Below are 20,029 nucleotides of genomic sequence, written 5' to 3'. Positions count from 1 at the left end.
CTCTGCCCCCTTCGCGAGCCGCCGTCACCAGCCCCGGTGAGGCCTCTCGCCTATCGAGACGCGTCGCCAGCACCGACGTCGCATCTCGATCGAGTCGCTTCGCCAGCCCCGGCGTAGCTCCTTGGACCCGAGCCGCCGCAGTCTTCATCGACTGGGCCTCTCGGCGCGTCGCGTCTACTCGTAGACGTCACGCTCGGCTTCCGCTGCCCGTCACACGGCTGCGAAGGTGTAGCGCTGCACAACAGCGCTGCCTCGATCGACACCGGCACTCTCACCCGTGCCAGTGTATTGTCTTTGTCTGCGGATTTGTCACCGCAGCACCGAGCTTCCGCTCTCGGTCTCCGACCACCGCTCCGAGTGCGCTCCCACGCCTCTCCCGGCCGGTAGCGCTACTCCGCGGCTTAGAGCTTGGCGCTCCTCGCCGGCCGAGGTAGCCCCCCAAACTCAAGTAGAAGTCCATTGTGGTGAGGGTCGAGAGGCAAGGCGCGTGGGAGCAGCAAGTCCCGCACGAGACGCGTCGCCCGCGCCCCTCTCCCTGCGGCGCTTAATTGAATCTGCCGCTGCGCTCGCCACAGCACCTCCGAATTTAGCTATACTCGCCGCAGCACCACGAGAAATGCTATCCTCGCGGCTGGCTGCAGCAGCCGCTTGCTTTTGTCGCATCGGCTGCACAGCGTCGAGACACAAGCGAAGGAGCGAGACGCGGCGTCTCCGCAGGCGGCGGCGGCGCGCGGCGCGTGCGCACGGTCCGCAGCCAGGCACCGCGGCGCGCGCCGGCACTTCTTGCGCCCACGCCGTTCTCGTGCTTCACCATCTCCACCACCTGCTCCTTCTCCCCGCCGGCCATCCGCCGCGCAGCACCCGCCGCACTCGCCGCTCGACTCCGCCGCACCTGCCGCAGCCGTCGCTGGTCCCGCACGCCTCGCCGCGCTTCACGCCTCGCCGCACTTCACGCTTCGCGCTTGACGCTCGGCGCTGACGCTCACGCTCGACGCTCACGCTTCACGCTTGACACCCGACGCTTGACGCCCGACGCTCACGCTCTCGCTTGACGCCTCGCGCTCCACGCTCGACGCATCGCCGCATCTCACGCTTCACCCCTCAAACTCCACCCATCGCCCATGCCCGTGCCCCTCTCGCCCGCGGCGGCGTACTTCGTGCCGAGCGTGCCGCTGCTGCCGCCGGCGTCGTCGATCTACACGCCGCTGTTCCAGTCGGCCGGCTACCTGCCCGCGCGCGCGCCGGCGGCCGGCGGCGGCTCGACGCCCGCGGGCGATGCGCACCTCTACTTTGTGCTGCAGCGGGCGCGGCACACGGCCGAGAAGCGGCGGCTGATCATCTGGTGGGTGTGATGCTCCGACGCCTTGGACACGTCGCTGATATGCTGCAGGTTCAATGGCGGCCCCGGCTGCTCGTCGTTCGACGGCCTCATGATGGAGATCGGCGCTTTCCGGCCGGACCGCAAGGGCGGCCTCGAGTGGACGACGCCGGGCGGCGCGTGGAACGAGTACGCCGATGTGCTGTTCCGTGAGTGGCCCATCTGCAGGCACCGCCCATCGATTCGCTCTGCCGTGCTGACTGTGGTCCAGTCGACCAGCCCGTGGGCACCGGCTTCTCGTACGCATCGACGAGCGCCTACGCAAGCAACCTCGAGCAGGCCGGCGCAGAGGTCACGTACGCGATGCAGCGCTTCATCGAGATCTTCCCCGAGTACGCGGCGGGCAACGGCGTCGACACGTACCTTGCGGGCGAGAGCTAGTGAGTGTGCCCCCGAAGTCCTGCCGCAGAGCTCCGCTGATGCTGCACCCATAGCGCTGGCCAGTAGTGCGTTCGCAGATCGAGCGAGGCCCGCGCATCGCTGACATGCCCGCAGCATCCCGTTCACGGCGGCGAGCCTGGTCAAGGCCGCACAGCCGCCGCTCGACGTGCGCGGCATCGTCATGGGCAACCCGTTCATCGACCCGCGCGCACAGGCAGGCTCCGAGATCGAGATGATGGTCGAGGCGAAGCTGTGGGAGAAGGGCGGCAAGGTGCGCGCCGCATCCCCCGCCAGCGCACTTGGTTGCTGATGCCTGCTGCAGGAATGGACAGAGGCCAACCGAGTCTACGAGGAGTGCCAGCACGACCTCAAGAAGGCATCGAGCGACCCGCGCGAGGCCGGCGCCTGCGGCCGCATCCTGCACAGCATCATCGACATCACCATCAAGACGACGCCAAAGTAAGTCGCCAGTCCCTGCGTGGTTGCTCCCGTCCTCAAATTCCCTGCAGAGTGCAAGGCAAGGACATGTGCATCAACATCTACGACGTCCGCCTGTCCGACACGTCGCCTGACTGCGGCATGAACTGGCCGCCGACACTGCGGCCGACGTACGACTACCTGGCGCGCGCCGACGTGCGCAAGGCGCTGCACGTCAACGAGCAGGCCAAGCCCGAGGCGTGGATCGAGTGCAACCACCGCGTCAGCTCGGCACTGCGCGACGAGCGCAACCCGCAGAGCTCCAAGATCCACATCCCCGAGCTCCTCGACCGCGGCGTCAAGGTGATGCTCTTTGCCGGCGACCAGGACCTGATCTGCAACCACATCGGCGTCGAGCGCGTGCCGCGGAACCTGCACTGGTCGGGCGCCAGCTCGTGGGAGGTGCGTCGCCGCACAAGCGCTTGCTCCTCTCTCACTGACGTGCCGCGCAGAGCAATGCGGTCAAGAAAGAGTGGTTCGTCAACAACACCCTCGCCGGCTACTGGCGCGAGGCGGCGAACCTGACATACGTGTCCGTCGCCGGCGCGTCGCACATGGTCGGCTTCGACAAGCCGGTGCAGTCGCACGACATGATGCTGCGCTTCATGGGCGTGGATCTGCTCGGCGCCGCGGGCCCGAGCAGCCGCATTCCGTCGCGGCTCGACGGCGAGCCGGACCACATGCTCGTCGTGGGCGGCGGGGGCGGCGTGACCGACGACCGGCCCATGATCCCCGGCGTGGACGGCAAGTCGGAGGAGCAAGTCAAGCAGGAGGCCAAGTGGGCGGCGTACTAGTGAGCGCGCACGCGTCATGCCAGCCCAAATCCATCACTGACGCCTCCGTTCAGCGACGCTGGCAGCGCGGCGCTCGTGATCCTGCTGATCCTCGTGGGTGCCGGCGCCTACATCCTGCTGCGGCTGCGGCGCAATGCGCGACGTGCCGGGAACATGCTGGGCCGCGGCGCAGGTGGCCGATCTGTCGCGCTGGACGTCGAGGGCGATCACGAGCTGGAGCACCTCGTTGCCGAGGAGGATGTCACGCCTCGCGGCCGCTACTCGGACGAGACGTTGCGTACCGGCGCAGAGGGCAAGGGCAAGGGGCGGGAGCAGGTGCGCGACGATGATGAGGTGTTCCATGTCGGCAGCGGCGATGAGGTGGAGAAGGAGAGGTAGACGTCACGAAACGCACGAACTTATGATATTGCCATCGTCGCTTCACGTTGGCCATGGGACTGGGCTGGAGTCAGACCGGCCGCGCTTGACGACAGCGGTCCTGTGGGCCAGCTGCAGAAGTGTCGCTCCGCAGAGATGACAGCAGCACGCTCTTCTTCCTTGCCCCTGCCGCAGCGGGCTATAGCGTCTTATCGCGGACACTGGGCTGCTCGAGCAGCCTCGCGGTCCGTCGGATCATGTCTAGCCCCAGGCCAAGAGGCAGAATGACAAACGGCACGTAGCCCGAGAGCAGCGCCCTCATGTTCGCCGCAGAGAGGCCGCTCCGATCTGCGCCCAGCGTGACGGACACCAGGCACTGCAGCGTCGTCGTCGTCGCTGTGAGCGGTCGTCAGAGTGGTCCAGGCGGTCTGGTTCGCTAGCCTACCTACCGAGCGCGGCGTATGCGATGAGCCAAGGGTAGACGCGAGCGTCATCTGTGGTGGGCACGGGGCCGGATCAGCGTGCGAGCGCATGCGCTGCGGCCCACTCCAAGCCTGCGAGCTTTCCCCACTCCGGCTTTGCGAGTCGAGGCTGGGGACTATGTTGGAATCGCGATCAGTGTCCCGCCAGCGGTGGCCTTTCTGATGATCGTGAATCGCACTGCGGCGAACATTCGATCGACACTTGCGAGCGCACTCAGGCGTCTGCGACCGACTGACACGACGCGCTCTGCGGCACCGACCCGCCGGTCCGCTTGTCCTGCCTGGGAAAAGCCCTACCTCTACCATCCCCCCCACCCTCCAAGGCTTTTGGGCACTCACCCTTCCACAGACCCCAGATTCCCGCGGCAAACGCCGGGCACTGCACGCACAGCTCGAGCGCCAGTGCAGTGATGAACCAGGCGTACGACGGGTCGCGACGCAGCGCAGCCGTGATGAGCGGATCGCGGCTGTCCGCAAGGTACTGCTGCAACAGTCTCGAGAGCGGCGCCGGCACCAGACGCCGAGGCACAAAGGCCTGCGAGTCGATCAGCAGCGAGGCGCTGAGATGCAGAGCGAAAAAGGCGATCCAGAGAATGTCGAGCGGCCGTGAAGCGAGAGGACGACGCAAGCCGGTCCTCAGGCCAGACGCCGCCCGGGCCGTGCCTTGTGAAGCCATTATCGATGCCGCACCTTGAGTGTCGCCGATGTGGTGCGCGCTTGTCGAGCCCCAGGCCGTAGAGCTGGCAGAGTGCCGGGTCGCCGTCGCACCGAGGCTCAACGCAACGTGCGAGCTGCGTGGTCGGACTGCCTCCGTGAGTGTGCTAGGACAGACTGGCCAGGGACGATGTAGAAAAGCGACTTGCCTCGCGCTTGAGCTTGGGCGGGCAGCGACGTGCTGTGGTGTGCGGAGGTTAGGAAGTACGGAGCCTCGCCGGGCGAAAGATGAGCTTCACACGCGCCAGATGCACGGGCCAGCGCGCGGCCGCAGCGCCGTTGCAGTTGAGCCGAGGCGAGCCTCGAGGGACGCGAGGATCACCGCGAGCGGCTTCCCTCTTCACCACTACCACAGCCCATTCAGCAGCGCCTCACCCTCGCCAACAGCAGCCTCGGGTCCCCACGCCGCGCCGTGCGACAGCCGCAGCGTGCCAGCGGCTGCCGTGCCACGCCCGGCCGCACGCAGCCAGCGTCTCATCGCACCCCAACTCTCACCCCCACCCCTCCACTGTCACCCCCACCCCTCCACTCTCACCCCCACCCGTCCTGGCCGCGATGGCCTACGTCGAGCAGGGCTCGCAGAGCAAACGGGCACCGCCCATCGCCGCTGCAGCCGTCCGCTCGCAGGCGCCTCGCAGCAGCTACTACTTCGGCCCGCCATCGGCGGACAGCGCCTTTGGCTCGCCGCCCGTCGGCGTCATCGGCAGGGACAAGCCACGGGAAGTCATTCGGTGAGCAGCAGATGCCTTGTAGCGACGTGCTGCCATGGCCTACCACGTGTCATCTAGACTCACCCCACACCGACGCAGCGTCGAGCGCGACTACACCGTCGGCGAGCTGTGCCAGTTCCACTCTGCCTTTCCGCTCGAGCTTGAGGGCCGGGTGCGTTGTCCGCTGCAGCGCCCAGAGGCGTGCCCGACTCACCCACAGGCTGCAGATCCACCCGTCCACCTTCGGCGACGCCATCAACGACATCAACGAGGTCCTCATCCGCGCCAACAGCTCCGGCTGGGCGTGCTTCGACAATGCCCTGGCAGTGATGACGCTCTGGCTCAGCCCGCTGCTGCTCGGCACCAAGTACAACCGGGTCAGCCATCGTCCGCCGGCTCGGCGCTCGGACACCCAGCTGACGCTTCTCACTCCGCGCAGGAGATGGCCGCTCTTCGGGCGCTGCTGGCCAGCGCCAACCGCGAGACCTTCAACCCCGCAGGCCTCAACATCCGGGATCCTGCCGAGTCGGCCTTCCTGTTCCTGGAGGTGAGGGTGACCAGGCAGACTCCCAAAGCGGCCCCGCCGCTGACCCTCGCGCCCCCACCGCCGCGCAGATCGAGTACTACTAGCCCAACAGCGCGCCCGCATCGCGCTTCATCACCCCAACGTTGCCGTGGCCCCCTACCATACCCCTCACATCGCTCTCTGTGCCGTATCAACAGCGCTGTGTGCTCTCCACGCCGTGCGATGCTGGGCTCGTGCCCTGCGGCTCGGTACTGAGGTCTGGCTCCCTGTGTATGCGTGGCAGCTGTGCAGAAAAAGCGGCCGCACGTTCTCGTCTCGCTCAGTGCAGGGCTACATGCGGCAGTGCTGAAGGTGACACGCTCGCATGGGCTGCCAGCTTGCCTATGCCGGAGCTGTGTCCCCTCGGTCCGGCACTCCCATGCCGGCAAGCGAGGAGCAATGCGGCGCGGCGCGGAGAGGCGATGGGCTGACACATCTGACCGATGCGCTCGCGCGCGGACATCCCCGTCTGGACGGTCACCAAGCCGCAGCTCGAGGTAGCATTGTGCCAAGCGGGGCGCTAGAACGAGTCTGATCGCGGAGGAGGCCGAGGGCAAGCTCAATTGTCGCGTCGAGAGGTTCCGGCGTGCCGGCTTTGGCAGAAAACACGTGCGGCTGCGAGCTGTCTCTGCATCGCGTGCGAGGCGTTTTTGTGCCGCGCAGTTTTCATCCCCCGCGGACACGCTTGCCAGCACTCGCGGGTGGTCCGCAACCTCCTGCTGGAGCTGCTAGAGGAATTCTGCGCTGCACGCTGCCGCAGAGCCAGACGAACACGCAAGGGATGCGTCGAAGTAGCTCTGAACACTCTTTGAGCCGCTTGGAGTTGCCGTGACTACAGTCGCCTGGGGTACGGCTAACATCTCGCAGAGTCCATAACTGGCCTGGTACTGCTTCGTGCGTATGCCTGCAGCGGCCAGGAATCTACCTCACCGATCCCTGCTCTGACACCCGAGGTGACGCGCCGACGTAGTGACACCCTGCGTGCAAGGGCACAGACACCAGTTGTGCTGGTTGACAGGCGGGGCGGTATGAGACGCAGCGTGATGGAGCCGACTCGACGCTACAATGAATGCAGCGCCCTGGCGGAGGCACGATGCCTCGAAGAGCCAGCAGGCGGCGAAGCAGCAGCGCGAGAGGCCATAGGCGCGAAGCGCGTGGCGCAGCGCCGCGCGGAGCGCCGCGGACGGCCCAAGTCACGTGCAGCCCCACGCGCGCGCCGCGCCGACTTCTCGTGCGAGAGCGCAGAATAATTCTGAGGCTGGAGGCGCGGCTCGCGGCCGCGCTCCTGCTGGAGCCGGCCCTCCTCTTCCTCCCGACCTGCAGCACCCCCATCACCCTCCACCCGACGCTGTTCCTAGCTCACTATGGCGGCCGCACAGCTCGCGGCGCCTGCGCTCGACGTGCCGACGCTGCTCTCCTCGTCGCCCGCCCGCCGCCGCACGCACACGGGCCCGACCCTGCCTGGCCACGTGTTCCGCGTGCCCTCCCTCGGACTGGCAGCGGGCGCGGCACAGCCGGCCGAGGCGTCGACCTCAGCCGCCGTCGCCTCGGACGATGTTGAGCCCAAGCGCATCCGTGGCGCCGCCGTCTGGGCCGGCGCGGGCGAGGTCCACGTCGTAGAGGTGAGCTCGTCTGACCCCGGCATTGCGCGGGAAGCTCATCGCCTTGCGCTCGCAGCACGAGACCGCCGATCCCATCTCCACGCACCTCCTCGGCTCCATCGTGCCCAATGCTGCTGCGCCCGTGGTGCTGCTGGGGCCGGAGCGCCGGCAGCAACTCACCTTCCTGGCGGCGCGCGACGAGAAGGGCGAGAGCCTGTTCCGCTGGGCCGAAGTCGAGGGGCAGGTCACACGCACATCAGTCGAGGTGAGTGGCCCAGCTGCGGACTAGCAGGGCGCTGCATCTTCACGCCTTTCCGGCGGCTGACACCGCCCTGGCCCAGCTGTCCGCCTCGGCAGCATCGCTGCATGCCACAGCCACCGCGCTGCTCCTCAGCTACTCCTCGGGAGCCCTTGCATTCTACTCGCTTGCGCTTGAGCCGCTGGGGCACTTCGACGCGCCTCTGCCCGCCCGCCAGGTGTCTGTTCTGGCACACAGCTGTGGCAAGTCTGCCCTCGAGGTGGTGCCCTCCCTGCCGCGTGGGCACTCGTTGTTGGTCACTCTCTCTTGCGACGTGCCTGCTGCCGAAGTCAGGGGCAGCAAGAAGAAGGGCAGCAGTGCCGATGCGGTCGCGTCCGCGGCCAGCATCGTCGTTCAGCACGTCGGGCCGCAGGGCGCCTCTGGCGTGCTCAGGGAGATCCCGACGGGCCTTGCCCCGTCCGACATCGTCGCCGCATGCGCTGGCGGACGCTTCGTCACCCTGCTGAGTAGGTGTGATCCGCGCACAACGCCACTACATGCGACTGACGCATCCTCTCGCTGCAGCACGGACAGGCGCGCTCCAACAGATCGAGCTCGTCGCCAGTCTCGAGACCCGCACCACAACGCTGCAGCTGCTGAGCGCGCCGACGGCCCCGAGCTTGCTCTCCATCAACAGCTTCGGGACCGTCTTGCTCTACTCGGCATCCTCCCTCTCTCTGATCTCGCCGCCGCACGGCGCCGTGCTGGCTGCCACGGACCTCGATCTGCCAGCAGCGCTGTCCACGGCGGCGCCCGAATCGACAGTCGTGTCGCGCATTGGCGGCGGCGCACTTCTCACGCTCAACTACGCGTCGGGGGCGCGAGCCGTCCTCTTCGTGCCGGCCGAGGCGCACAATCCTTCTCTTCGCTGGGCGACGTCGTGCGTCGAGCTCACGCGCGCCGCAATCGCGGGCCCAGATGCGGCTCGCAGCACCTCGCATGCGGCCGTCGCCGCACTCAGCAGCGCAGGCAAGGACGGCAGCGCGATGGACGAGGCATGGTCCAATTGGGTGCGCGCAGAGACGGCGCGGCTCAAGAAAGACGCTGCAGACGAGCAGGCCGCGAGTGCTGGGCAGAACGGGGTCGCGCCCGAGTCTGATGACAGCGATGGCGACGAGGAAGCATCGGGCGCCGCACAGCAAGCCGCGCAGGCCAAGGTGCGTGGCGCCATGGAGTCTGTTCGCCCGCATCGCTGACGTGCTCGCTCTTTCGTTCAGGCCCGCGCATCGCTCAGTCCGCACCTTACGCACGACATCGTCTCTACCGTCCTGGCGCTAGCTCTGCCGCTGCAGAACGACGGGCCGTACGCGCGCAAGACCGTGCAGTACCTGCTCATGCGCCGGGCGGTCAGCGAGCGGATGATGCCGCAGGCGACGCCGTCGATCATCGCGCGCCTGCTTGCGCTGGGCGACTGGGAGACCGCGCTCACGGCAGCGCGCCTGGTGCCCGACGTGTCCGAGCAGGACCTCGTTGCTCTCATCACCGGCTCGCTGCGGACCGAGGCCACAGCCTTGCCTCGCGGCAACACCTTGCCCCAGCTCCCAGCGACGCTGCCCTTCGTCCTGTCTGCACTGGCGGTCGCGCCTCTCTCGACTGCCGTCATGCGCACGGAGCTGCGACGAGCAATCAGCGACGCGGCCGAGGTGCACAGCATCCTGGCGGTCCTCAACGGCTGGCTGCGGCTTAGAGCAAGGCTGCCGTTCAGCGCGTCGAGCTTCAGCGGCCCGGAGACGAAGAAGGGCGCCCTGCCGGGCCGCAAGAAGAAGCAGACCAAGACCAAGGACCGCGGTGCCGACGGTGCAAGCGTGCCGCGCCTCGAGCAGGTGAGTCGTGCCGCTCAATCCTGAGCCCAGCACAGACATGCTGACCCTCCCCGATCAGCTCGTCTCCCTCACCACGCTGCTGCTCGACGCCTACTTTCCCCTGCTGCTGCAGACGGCGTCGACGCACGCGCTGCTCGCGTCGCTGGGCCGCAGCCTCTCGCTCCACCTCGCCTCCTGCACGCAGCTCTCGACGCTGCGCGGGCCCCTGGCCGCCTTTGCGCGTCTCGAGGCGGACACGGCCGCGCTGCGCGAGAAGGAGGCCGCCAGCCGGGTCCTGCGGCGCCAGCGCGGCCTGCGCGAGGCCAAGGCGGCGCGCCAGAGTGCGGCCGCTGGCGTCAGCGAGACGGGCGGCGGCCTCGGCACGCAGCCGGAGCGCAGTGCCCGCAGCCAGAAGTACGAGGCGAGCGCCCTGGTCGGGCCGTACGTCGCCGAGGCGCTGCAGCTCTGAATGCACCTCTTGCCCTTGACAGACGCGCGAGCGCTTCGTGTGTCGTGCCGGCTGAACATGGGCGTCGGCTTGCCTGAGAGGCGGCATGTCCATGCTTGCCTGTTCTCCGAGAGATGAACGACTAGACTTGTGTTGCGAGGGCGCCCTTGGTCCGTGCCGGAGGGAGGCGAGCCTGCCGAGTCCCGCGGTAGCGTCACGCATGACGCGCGCAGGCGCGACCGTGCGCTCTTGAGCCGGCGCGCATGTCTGAAAGACGCGCCCTCGCCGGCGTCGCGTGCACGCCGTCACGGCGCTGCTGGCTGCTGTCGCTGTGCGCGCACCATTCGCGAGTCACCACGCTGAAGCGATTGCTCGCGGCAGGAGATATCGCAGCGTGCGGGACGACGAGCTCGGCGATCCTGCGATGTGCGAGTGCCGCGGGCGGGGGCGCGACTCACGGACTGGGGGCAGCGGGAAAGGGCCCGGCCGCGCGCCGCGCTGCCTCCACCCAAGGCCGGCATCGGCTGCGCTGACGCTGCGCCCGCTGGCTTGTGGGGCTCACGCCGCGGCGCGCAGCGGCCCTTCCCTCCTCCCTCCCATCCCCGTCACAGCCGCGCCCACACTCCCGCCCGCACAGTCTCTCCGCGTGTAGCATCCCTGGGCACGCGTCCAAGGTCACCTTCTCACTTGCGCGAGGCCTCGGCTTCTGGCGGGCCATCCGCTCGCGGTCGACGGAGGGGACCAGCACCTCTAGCGCTTCGAGCAGCACACCTCGCTCTCTGCGCTCTTCGTCTGCTGCCCGCTGCCTGTCTGCAGCGACGGTTCCTCTCCCTGGTCGTCTAGTCCCCTCCTCTGGTCGTCTAATCTCTCTGCTGCGCCCGGCCGCAACTCCGCCTGCCCAGCACCGACGAGCGCCATCCTGCCACACGCTGCCCAGCATGCAGTATGTTGGCCGCCTTGTCTCTTCGGTCTACAACTCGGTGCCGTCGATCAACCCGGCGACGCTGAGCGGCGCGATCGACATCATCGTGGTGGAGAAGAAGGTGGACGTCGAGGAGGATGTGCCCGACGACACGCCGGGCGCTCTGCCGGGAGCGATGAAGAAGCGCGTGCGCTCCACCACTGAGCTCAGCAGGTGAGTAGCATCTTGTTGTCAAGTGTCCGCGAGGCGACGCCGGCGTAGCAGCGGCCTGTGCGTGGTCCGGCTCACGATGCGGCGCGGTGGACGCCCAGGCTCGCCTTCGCTACAACTGACTCCCGCTCTCGTCTGCGCGTGCAGCACGCCCTTCCATCTGCGCTTCGGCAAGATGTCTGTCCTTCGTCCGGCAGAACGCAAGGTACGCATGAGCAGACTGCAGTCGGGGGGCGAGACGCTGTCTGACGCGCGCTGCAGGTGACTCTGCACCTCAACAACTCGCCCGACCCTCTTCCGTTCGCCATGAAGGTCGGAGAGGCAGGCGAGGCTTTCTTCGTGCTGGAGCTGGACGAAGACGAGTCGCGCGAGGGCATCCCCGACGATCTGGTCACGTCGCCGATCCTTTCCGCGGCGTCGAGCCCAGAGCTCTCTGCGGACTCGCTAGAGCTGCCCGGCGAGGACGGCATGGAGGCGCTCGACCTCGGAGCCAGCATCTCTGCTGCCACGGCGCAGGAAGACGCAGCCAGTGCTGCCACGACCTTGCCTAGCCAGACGACCGAGAGCGCCGGGGTCACACAGCCCACGAGCCGCGCTTCCTCGGATGCGCACTTTGATGGAGAGAAGAAGGGCCGTGACGAGCCCGAGCAGGACGAGACTCGTCCTGACGACGACTCGCCGGGCACGCTCGACGTCCCGCCAGACTCGGGCGCCACTGGCAGCGGCCCAGCCGGCCCGTCCAGCGTCCTGGGCCAGGTAGGCGCCGTCGTCTCAAAGGCCAGCGGCGTCATCGGCGGTGCGGGCCGCTCGGTGGTCGCGCCGCTGACCGGCGGCAGCAACAAGCTGGAGAAGATCCGCAAGGCAGAGCAGACGGGCGACGACGGATCTGCGCCGCTCGCCGGAGGAGACGGAGCCGGCGGTGCCGTGCCTCTGGAGTCGACGAGCTCGAGCAGCGGCCAGCGCAGGATGCAGGCGGAGGACGATGCCACGCCGCCCACTGAGCCGCCGCAGGCCGACGACACAGAGACCGACAAGCTCGAGATGGCCATGAAGCGGCGGGCCGAGCGTCTTGTGGGACAGGCCCGTCGTCGCTCTTCATCGCCTTCCGGCGAGCGTGACGACACGCGCGGACGCCAAGCCGATTCCATGCTCCATGCCGACGAGCAGGAGGAGGCCTACCCCTCTCCGTTTGGTGCTACAGGCGGAGGGGTGTCGTCGTCGCAGCACTCCTCTGAGTCCGCCGGCGGCGCAGCGTCTGCTAGCGAAACACGGCCGGCCGCCCAGTCCGACCACTCCGAGTTCCTCGCCGGACGCCGCCTTGTGCCGGTAGCGAGCGGCCTCGGCACCGTGCAGCTCTCCGCCAGCCAGGTGGAGCCTCGCATTCTCAAGGAGCGTCTGGGCCATTCGCCGTCGGCGTCCGAGCAGAGCACAGCTGGACGTGATGAGCAGGACGATAGCGCCACGACGAGCAAGACTGCGTCGCGGATCTCAGGCACGAAGCGCAAGGAGGGTGAGCATGCACCGCCGTGCACATCTCATACATCCAAGCTGACACTGCCTTAGATCTCCAGTACATGCTCGACATGGACGGCTACAAGATGACGGCCGACGGCGAGGACCTGGCGTTTGCCGAGGGCAAGCGCTTCTCCGAGGAGATGCCGCTCAGCAGGCGTCACGGCGGCTCTGGCCGCCACGGCCACGGCGAGCTGATGGCACACCCGCATTCGCCGCACTCGGGAGACGAGCTGCGCCGAGCGGTCGCGCAGGGCACACGGCCTCGCAGCGCGAGCAGAGGTGCTTCACCAGATGCAGAGAGCGAGCAATCCGATCGACCGCACCTGGGGCATCGCCGCAACTCGGCGTCAAGTGCTTCTATCGCATCCGACTCTCTTCGCCGAGCCTCATTCACGCCCGGCAAGATCAGCACGCGCGGTCTGCCAGACGACACTCCACCCCTCTCTGCCGCAGCAGACGGAGACTTTGGCGCCGACGAGCTGAGCCTCAGCCGCGATCTCGTTCGCCTGACGCGTCTGCTGCGCCCTGACACCCTGGCTGCCGGGCCTGCTGAGGGAGAGAGCGAGGAGGCAGATGTGGCGCAGGACGACAAGCAGCGCGCCGAGCCGTCCAGGCGTGCCAAGCGCCACTTCCAAGACACTTCGCTCAGCGACACCGAGGCAGAAGTGGGCTCGACCTCGTGGTCTCAGCATCAGCGCGCGACGAGTGCCGACATCGAGTATAGTGCTGCCCGCCACCGCACAGTCAAGGGCGACGTTACGCCGCCGCACAGACCCGGCGGGCTCGACACCGATGCGCTCCTGCGCTCGCCCGAGTACGAGTGGGGCTGGGGCGAGCTGCCGAAGCAGAAAGAACGGGCGCAGCGGAGAGTGCGGCACCAGAGCACTGCCGGTGCAGGCGGCTCCGAGTCGGCACGACGCGCTTGCGCGATGGATGCCGAGCATGGCGCACTCGACGGCCTGGCGCCGGACGTTTCCGGCAAGCTCTGGAGCTCCGAGGAAGAGCCGTACATCTTCAAGCTGCAGCTCGACGACGCTGCGCATGACTTTGAGCTCAGCCTGTGCTTCTCCGCAAGCTTCGGCGCGGCCGGCTCTCCGGCGGCAAGAGATCAGGCCTCGTCGGCGTCCGACGAGGATCGGTACAACTTCGAGGAGAACCGCATCAGTTTCCAGCGCTTCCTCGACGACGAGGGCGTGGTCAACGACGACCGCCTCGTCGTGCGCTACCATGATCGCTTCCTGACGTGGGAGAATGCTTCTGCTGTTCTTGCGACACTGGCTCTATACCGCAAGACCCTCGCAGCGAGCCAAGCAGGCAGCGCTGCAGCTTCCGCGAATGCCGACGCGGATGTCGGGCCTCGCGCAAGTGTTTGGTCGCGCTGGTGGAACCGGAGCAAGACTGCGGAGCTGGAGGCGGGCAAGACGCCAGATGGCGCTCCGCTGCGTAGCTCCGACGATCTGGCTCCCGCAGTGTCGGCGTCGGTACCTCGCCCTCTAGACCGTGCGCAGACAGACTCGGTGCTCGAGGTCAATGCGGAAGCCATCAAGATTGCCACCGCCGCCAGCGCAAGCAGCAACGTCGCGCCCACGGCGGCTCAGCAGCGCAAGCCGCAGAAGACCTACGCAAAGACGTTGAGACTCACCTCAGAGCAGCTCAAGTCGCTCAACCTCAAGAAGGGCGCCAACAAGATCACCTTCTCGGTCACCTCGTCGTACTCGGGCGTGGCCACGTGCACGGCGCGCATCTTCCTGTGGGAGAGCACGCACCAGATTGTCGTCTCAGACATCGACGGCACCATCACCAAGTCCGATGCGCTCGGACACGTCTTCACCATGATCGGCCGCGACTGGACGCACGTCGGAGTTGCCAAGCTCTACACAGACATCGCGCGCAACGGCTATCGCATCATGTACCTGACGAGCCGTGCCATCGGGCAGGCCGACGCGACGCGCGACTATCTCAAGGGCATCAAGCAGGCCAACTACCAGCTGCCCGACGGGCCCGTCATCATGAGCCCAGACCGCCTCATGGCCAGTCTGCACCGCGAAGTCATCCTGCGCAAGCCCGAGGTGTTCAAGATGGCGTGCCTGCGCGACATTGCGCGCCTCTTCGGCGCCGACCCGCGTGCCTCGCAGCCCAAGAACATCGGCCCCGATGCGGCGGAGCGCTGGCCCGGCGTCCAGGCAGACTCGCTGCGCATGGCGGGCAATGCCGCTGCGGGCCGCATGGACAGCCCGTCACAGGGCGCTGCCACGGCGCAGGCAGCCGACTCGGCCGCGCAGTCGGCGCTCCAGACCTCGCCGTTCTACGCCGGCTTCGGCAACCGCATCACCGACGCCCTGAGCTACCGCAGCGTCAACATCCCGAGCTCGCGCATCTTCACCATCGACTCCAACGGCGAGGTAAAGATGGAGCTGCTCGAGCTGGCTGGCTACAAGTCTTCGTGAGTGCTGCTCATCAGACCCGCCGGCGGTCGCCTGCTAATGCGCGCCGCAGATACATCCACATGACCGACCTTGTCGACCAGATGTTCCCTCCAATCACCGTGCGCTCGGAGGCGGCGGCCATCCAGCCGCAGTACAACGACTTCAACTTCTGGCGCCCGTCCATCCCGCAGTTCGAGCTGCCGCCAGACGACGAGCTCCTGGCGACGCCGCCCGTCTCTCCCGCACTGTCGGCACGCAGCGGCCGCAGCGTCCGCAGCACCGCCAGTGTGCGCAGCGGTGGCGGCGAGAGCTCAAAGGACGATGAGCCGCGCCGGAGGAGCAGATTCGGACTCGGCAGCCTTGGTCTCAGCCGGCGGACCAGTGCTCAGACCATCGCCAGCCCCGAGGGCGTCGAGAGCAAGACGCCGCAAGCGCCGAGCCACTCGCAGACTCTGCCGTCGAGCACGTCGGCGCCCGATCTCACCGCCGAGGCAGCGCTGGCCGATGCACGCACACGGCCGTCGGCGTCGCATGGACGATCCGACTCACTCGAGGCGGCCACATCCAGCAGCTACGGCTCTGGTGTCACCTCGTGGACCGCACCCTGGCGACGCCGTCGCGCGGCTTCGCCCGGCGGTGACGGCACGACGCAGGCGACCTCTCCCCTCGTGGGTCCTGTGAGTCGGGCCCATGCCTTGCCGCCTCAGCCGCAGCATGCTCACTCCCGCACAGGTCATCACGGCCGAGCCGGACTCGGAGGACGAAGGCGAAGGCATGGCCTCGGACGACGACGTCAGCCTCTTCGACTTCAGTGGCGCTGGCCAGAAGAGCAAGGCCGAGGGCGCCAGCGACGCGCGTGACGAGGAAGACGACCGCGGCAGTGAGGAGGATGAGGACAGCGAGGACGAGAATGCGGGGGACCAGGTGCTGGAAGACGACGAGCTGCTCGCCGGCGGCGAGATCAAGTTCGACAGCTGGTGACGGGCGCGCACTGGATACAAATGCAATTGAGCTTGGCAACGGATGGGCTGGATGGCGGAGCTGAGACGTGCTCTTCTGCCACGCACGCGTCAGCGCATAGTGACAAGCTCTTGCGGCGGAGAGCGGTCAGCAAGCAGCACGCCACGCACGCACAGGAGACACTCACCCTCGGACGACGTCGGGTGGATGGCCACCGTGTTGTCAAAGTCCTGCTTCGTCGCGCCCATCTTGACGGCGATGCCGACGCCCTGCATGATCTCGTCGCTGCCGAGGCCGACGATGTGCACGCCGACAACCTTCTCGTTCTTGCCCTGGCACACGAGCTTGTACGCCGTGGGCTGCTTGTGCTCGAGCATGCCAAAGTACATGGCCGTGAAGCGGCTGCTGTAGATCTTGATGTCGTCGTCGCCGAACTTCTCGCGCGCCTCGGGCTCCGTGAGGCCGACGGTGCCGCTGGTCGGGTGCGAGAAGACGACGGTGGGGATGTTGTCGTAGTCGAGCTTGTCGTTGCGCAGGTGCTCGGGGCCGTAGAGGCGGTTCGAGAGGCGGCGGCCGGCCGCAATGGCGACGGGCGTCAGCAGCGCCTTGCCCGCCACGTCGCCGAGCGCGTTGATCGAGGGCACGTTGGTGTTCTGGTACTCGTCGACGACGATGTTGCCTGCCTTGTCCGTCTTGACGCCGACGGACTCGAGGCCGAGGTTGTCGGTGTTGGGGCGGCGGCCGATGGCCCAGATGAGGCAGTCGACCTCGAGCTTGCCGCCCTTGTCGAGCGTCAGCGTCAGCGGGCCGCCCTTCTCGCCGTCGACGCGCGTAATGTTGGTGCTCTGGTGCACGTTGAGGCCCGTGTTGCCCATGTACTCCTGCAGCGTGTCCGAGATGATGGGATCGAAGTTGCGCAGGAACTTGTCGTGGCGGATGAGCAGGTGCGTCTCGCTGCCCAGCGTGTTGAGCACGCCCGCCAGCTCGACGGCAATGTAGCCCGCGCCGACGACGGCAACACGCTTCGGCTGCTCGCGCAGCGCAAAGAAGCCGTCCGAGTCGATGCCGAGGCTCGCGCCCGGGATCTTGTCCTCCGACGGCTGCGTCGGGCGGCCGCCCGTGGCGATGCAAATGCGCTTGCCGCGCACCGTGTGCGTGCCGGCGTCGAACTTGCCGCTCTCCGAGCGCATCGTCACTTCGACCTCGTTGGAGCCCGTGATCTTGGCGTGGCCGGAGATGTACTCGACCTTGTCGTTCTGCAGGTTCTTGTCGTAGATGCCGTTCAGGCGACGCACGTAGGCGTCGCGCTTCTCGACAAAGTAGTTCCACTTGAACTCCGGGATGCCCTCCTTGGACAGCGGCTTGCCCTGCGCATCGCCGAAGCCGTACTCGGGCGCCGAGCGCAGCGCATCGGCCATGTCGGCGGCGTACCACATGATCTTCTTGGGCACGCAGCCTGTGCGGAAACAGGTCAGCATACTTGCTGCGGGCGGGCGGTGCACGATCCTGCGCCGCCTTTCCGACACACCACCGCACGGCCGAGCGACTCACCGACGTTGACACACGTGCCGCCGAGGCGGCCGTCCTCCTCGATCATGCAGACCTTCTGGCCGTACTGAGCGGCGCGGCGGCCCATGCCCATGGCGCCGGAGCCGCCGCCGATGACGACGACGTCGTACTCCTCCTGCGGCTTTGCGACGGGCGGCATGCTGGCACGTGCGCTGGAGGCGAAGGTGCGGAGCGGCGGCTGGGCGAGGTGCGCGACGAGGGGTGCGAGGCGGCGGGCAGGCGCGGCCGGAGCGAGATGCGGCGAGGGCGGCAGTGCGGCGGAGCGGGTGGCGAGGCGGCGGAGCGGAGCGGCGGGTGCGAGCGTCCACAGGGAGCCGGCGCGGGAGGTGGTGGTGCGCAGCAGGGTGGGCGACGGAGCGGGCGCAGGCGAGGCGCGCGGAAGGGTGCAGCAGCGGGGGGTGATGGCGGGAAGAAGGCGCGGCGCTCGAGCGTGACGTGACAGCGGCATCGCAGCAGCAGAGCGCAGCGCAGGCACGCGCCGAGTGGAGGCCGGCCGCATCGCCTCAGCGGCGATATTCGCGATTGCGCGAGAGCGGTGAGATCGCAGCGCCACACGCCGCATGGGCCAGCCTAGCAGCGGGGCATGGCGAGGCCGTCGCCGCCTCGATGGCCTCCATGAGCGACAGCAGCAGTCAGGTAGAGAGCGTCCGAGTGCATTCGAAGGCAGCTGCGCAGGAGGTCGCATCCGAAGTGGGCTGCGCCGCATCGCCTGCGGGAGAGGCGATCCGGACGTACGCGACTGCAGGCCGTTGACGCACCGGCACCTGAGCGTCTTGACAAGCTTGCGCACGTCCGTCAGCACCATGAGCGAGGCAGTATTCGGTGCAGCGCTGCTCAACGAGAATATTGAGACCATCTTGGGCGCGCCTGCTGCATCGCAGATCGAGGTGACGGCGTGCCGAGGGGCAGGCACCGCCCACGCGCCGCTTACGGGCGTAAGCCGCTCCATGGCCCTCGGCGTGCAGCACTCGCTCGAAGCGCCCAGCAGCAGGGGCGCACATGGAGGCGCTTGCGCGGCCCGTCGAGGTCTCTGCATGTCTCTCGCCCTCGCTGTATCTGCCGCTGCCTGTCTCATCTCGCAGCCGGCCTTGGAGGAGCACAGAGGCCGGGCGCGTGCTGCGCAGCCGGCCGGCGACGCGCGTACAGCACACGGCGGCGCAGCGTGTGGCGCCATGAGATCTGCTGCTGCGCCAAGCTGCGCCGCGCCAAGGCCTCACAAGGCCGCTGCTCCACACGACATCTACGCCGCACCCGCCACCCCCACCTGCGACATCACCCGCGCAGCCTCACTTTGCTCGCGCCTCTCCACGCACGATGGCCGCCAGCAGCAGCAGCAGCGCCGCCGCAGGCCCCACCGACGCATCGCTCCTCTTCCTCGGCCAGCAGTGCGCGCTGGCGGCGTGCCGGCAGAACGACTTTCTGCCGCTGCGCTGTCCCTTCTGCACGCGCCACTTCTGCGCCAGCCATGCGCGCGCCGACGAGCATGCGTGCGCCCACGCCGACGACGCCGACGTGCGCCGGCCGACGTGCGGGCGCTGTGGGCGCGCGATGAAGTGGCAGCGCGGCGAGGCCGTGCAGGAGACGGTGCGCCGCCACCTCGCCGGCGGGCCGGCCAGCGAGTGTGCGCGCGGCGAGCAGCAGGCGCCCAAGGCCGAGGTGTGCCACTGCAGAGGCTGCACGAAGCGTCTCGTCGTCAAGATCACAGTGAGCAGCGGAGCTGGCGGACACGCACACGACGTTCTCGAGCCGCCGCGGCTGACCTCGTGTCCTTCTCAGTGTCCGGCATGTCATCACAACTTCTGCCCCTCGCATCGCGCACCGCAGTCGCACACCTGTGCCGCACCTGCCCCTGCCGCTGCGGCGTCAGGCGCTGCAAGTGCGCGGCAGGGCAAGCCGCTCGCGGCCACGTCTCGCCTGCTCCGGCCGAACGCATCGAGCGCTGCGGACAAGCCGCCATCAGAGAGCAAGGCCAGCGCCCCGTCGAAGCCGGCTGCGCTGCAGGAGGTGCGCGCAGACATGCAGGCCGGCGTGCGGTCGGTCGGCAAGACACTGGGCGTGCAGAGCAAGGGCGACAAGTGAGCGCAGCGGCTGCGGCCGTTGCCCCTACAGCGGCTGACACTGTCTCTCAGACGAGCAGCGTCGGAGCAGGCGTCCATGCTGCAGGCACTGCAGACGCGGCAGCGGCTCGGCGTCCTCTCGAAGGCGGAGGAGGTGCGCCTCGCCGAGCTTGTGGCGCTGCGCGAGGGCGCCCGGCGGCGCGGCACCAAGGAGGGCAAGGACTGCTGCATCTGCTAATACCATTAGACTGTCACCGGCCATGAACAGATCGATGATCGTGTCGGGAGGCAGTCTGCAAGCTTGCAGACTCTGGCCCTCTGCGGGCGGCGCGGCTCGTGCTGCCGTGTGAGAACGCGCCGCCG

At 68.0% G+C, this 20,029-nt stretch overlaps 7 protein-coding genes across 7 annotated transcripts; 5 read left to right on the top strand and 2 right to left on the bottom strand.

Annotated features, from left to right (window-relative positions):
* The first annotated feature begins 822 nt into the window (after positions 1-822).
* Positions 823-3,441, top strand: FA09DRAFT_329160 (alpha/beta-hydrolase). The gene is made up of 9 exons (XM_025742058.1): positions 823-1,342; positions 1,391-1,527; positions 1,590-1,758; positions 1,813-1,824; positions 1,874-2,030; positions 2,082-2,218; positions 2,269-2,638; positions 2,689-3,029; positions 3,084-3,441. Exons 1-9 carry the CDS (start codon positions 1,122-1,124, stop codon positions 3,406-3,408), a joined length of 1,869 nt encoding a protein of 622 aa, XP_025599516.1. The 5' UTR covers positions 823-1,121; the 3' UTR covers positions 3,409-3,441.
* On the bottom strand, positions 3,092-4,751 carry FA09DRAFT_317361 (hypothetical protein). Its single transcript, XM_025740874.1, has 4 exons — positions 4,740-4,751; positions 4,209-4,669; positions 3,837-3,881; positions 3,092-3,783 (listed from the first exon to the last, which is right to left on the bottom strand). The coding sequence occupies exons 2-4, from the start codon at positions 4,543-4,545 to the stop codon at positions 3,587-3,589; spliced, it is 579 nt and encodes a 192-aa protein (XP_025599515.1). The 5' UTR covers positions 4,546-4,669; positions 4,740-4,751; the 3' UTR covers positions 3,092-3,586.
* Positions 4,752-4,963: 212 nt separating this feature from the next.
* On the top strand, positions 4,964-6,031 carry FA09DRAFT_306858 (hypothetical protein). Its single transcript, XM_025740544.1, has 5 exons — positions 4,964-5,314; positions 5,393-5,465; positions 5,521-5,670; positions 5,733-5,840; positions 5,909-6,031. The coding sequence occupies exons 1-5, from the start codon at positions 5,139-5,141 to the stop codon at positions 5,921-5,923; spliced, it is 522 nt and encodes a 173-aa protein (XP_025599514.1). The 5' UTR covers positions 4,964-5,138; the 3' UTR covers positions 5,924-6,031.
* Positions 6,032-7,180: 1,149 nt separating this feature from the next.
* Positions 7,181-10,046, top strand: FA09DRAFT_329159 (hypothetical protein). The gene is made up of 6 exons (XM_025742057.1): positions 7,181-7,480; positions 7,536-7,724; positions 7,801-8,224; positions 8,283-8,914; positions 8,975-9,580; positions 9,639-10,046. Exons 1-6 carry the CDS (start codon positions 7,223-7,225, stop codon positions 10,026-10,028), a joined length of 2,499 nt encoding a protein of 832 aa, XP_025599513.1. The 5' UTR covers positions 7,181-7,222; the 3' UTR covers positions 10,029-10,046.
* Positions 10,047-10,604: 558 nt separating this feature from the next.
* On the top strand, positions 10,605-16,012 carry FA09DRAFT_306854 (LNS2-domain-containing protein; the record flags this gene model as incomplete). Its single annotated transcript, XM_025740543.1, has 6 exons — positions 10,605-11,142; positions 11,287-11,344; positions 11,401-12,649; positions 12,703-15,097; positions 15,151-15,757; positions 15,813-16,012. Coding segments are annotated over exons 1-6 (4,704 nt in total), but the record flags the coding sequence as incomplete, so codon positions are not given.
* A 138-nt stretch (positions 16,013-16,150) lies between these two features.
* FA09DRAFT_296160 (putative GLR1-glutathione reductase) lies at positions 16,151-17,748 on the bottom strand (the record flags this gene model as incomplete). Its single annotated transcript, XM_025740154.1, has 2 exons — positions 16,151-17,496; positions 17,592-17,748. The coding sequence occupies 2 exons, from the start codon at positions 17,746-17,748 to the stop codon at positions 16,151-16,153; spliced, it is 1,503 nt and encodes a 500-aa protein (XP_025599511.1).
* A 910-nt stretch (positions 17,749-18,658) lies between these two features.
* On the top strand, positions 18,659-19,925 carry FA09DRAFT_329158 (hypothetical protein). The gene is made up of 3 exons (XM_025742056.1): positions 18,659-19,313; positions 19,386-19,684; positions 19,739-19,925. The coding sequence occupies exons 1-3, from the start codon at positions 18,924-18,926 to the stop codon at positions 19,902-19,904; spliced, it is 855 nt and encodes a 284-aa protein (XP_025599510.1). The 5' UTR covers positions 18,659-18,923; the 3' UTR covers positions 19,905-19,925.
* The last annotated feature ends 104 nt before the right edge of the window (positions 19,926-20,029 follow it).

The sequence above is a fragment of the Tilletiopsis washingtonensis genome (assembly GCF_003144115.1).
Source record: "Tilletiopsis washingtonensis strain MCA 4186 unplaced genomic scaffold FA09scaffold_7, whole genome shotgun sequence".
Taxonomy (NCBI): Eukaryota; Fungi; Basidiomycota; class Exobasidiomycetes; order Entylomatales; genus Tilletiopsis; species Tilletiopsis washingtonensis.
Note: the sequence above shows the minus strand (reverse complement) of the source record. Positions and strands in the feature narration are given on the sequence as shown.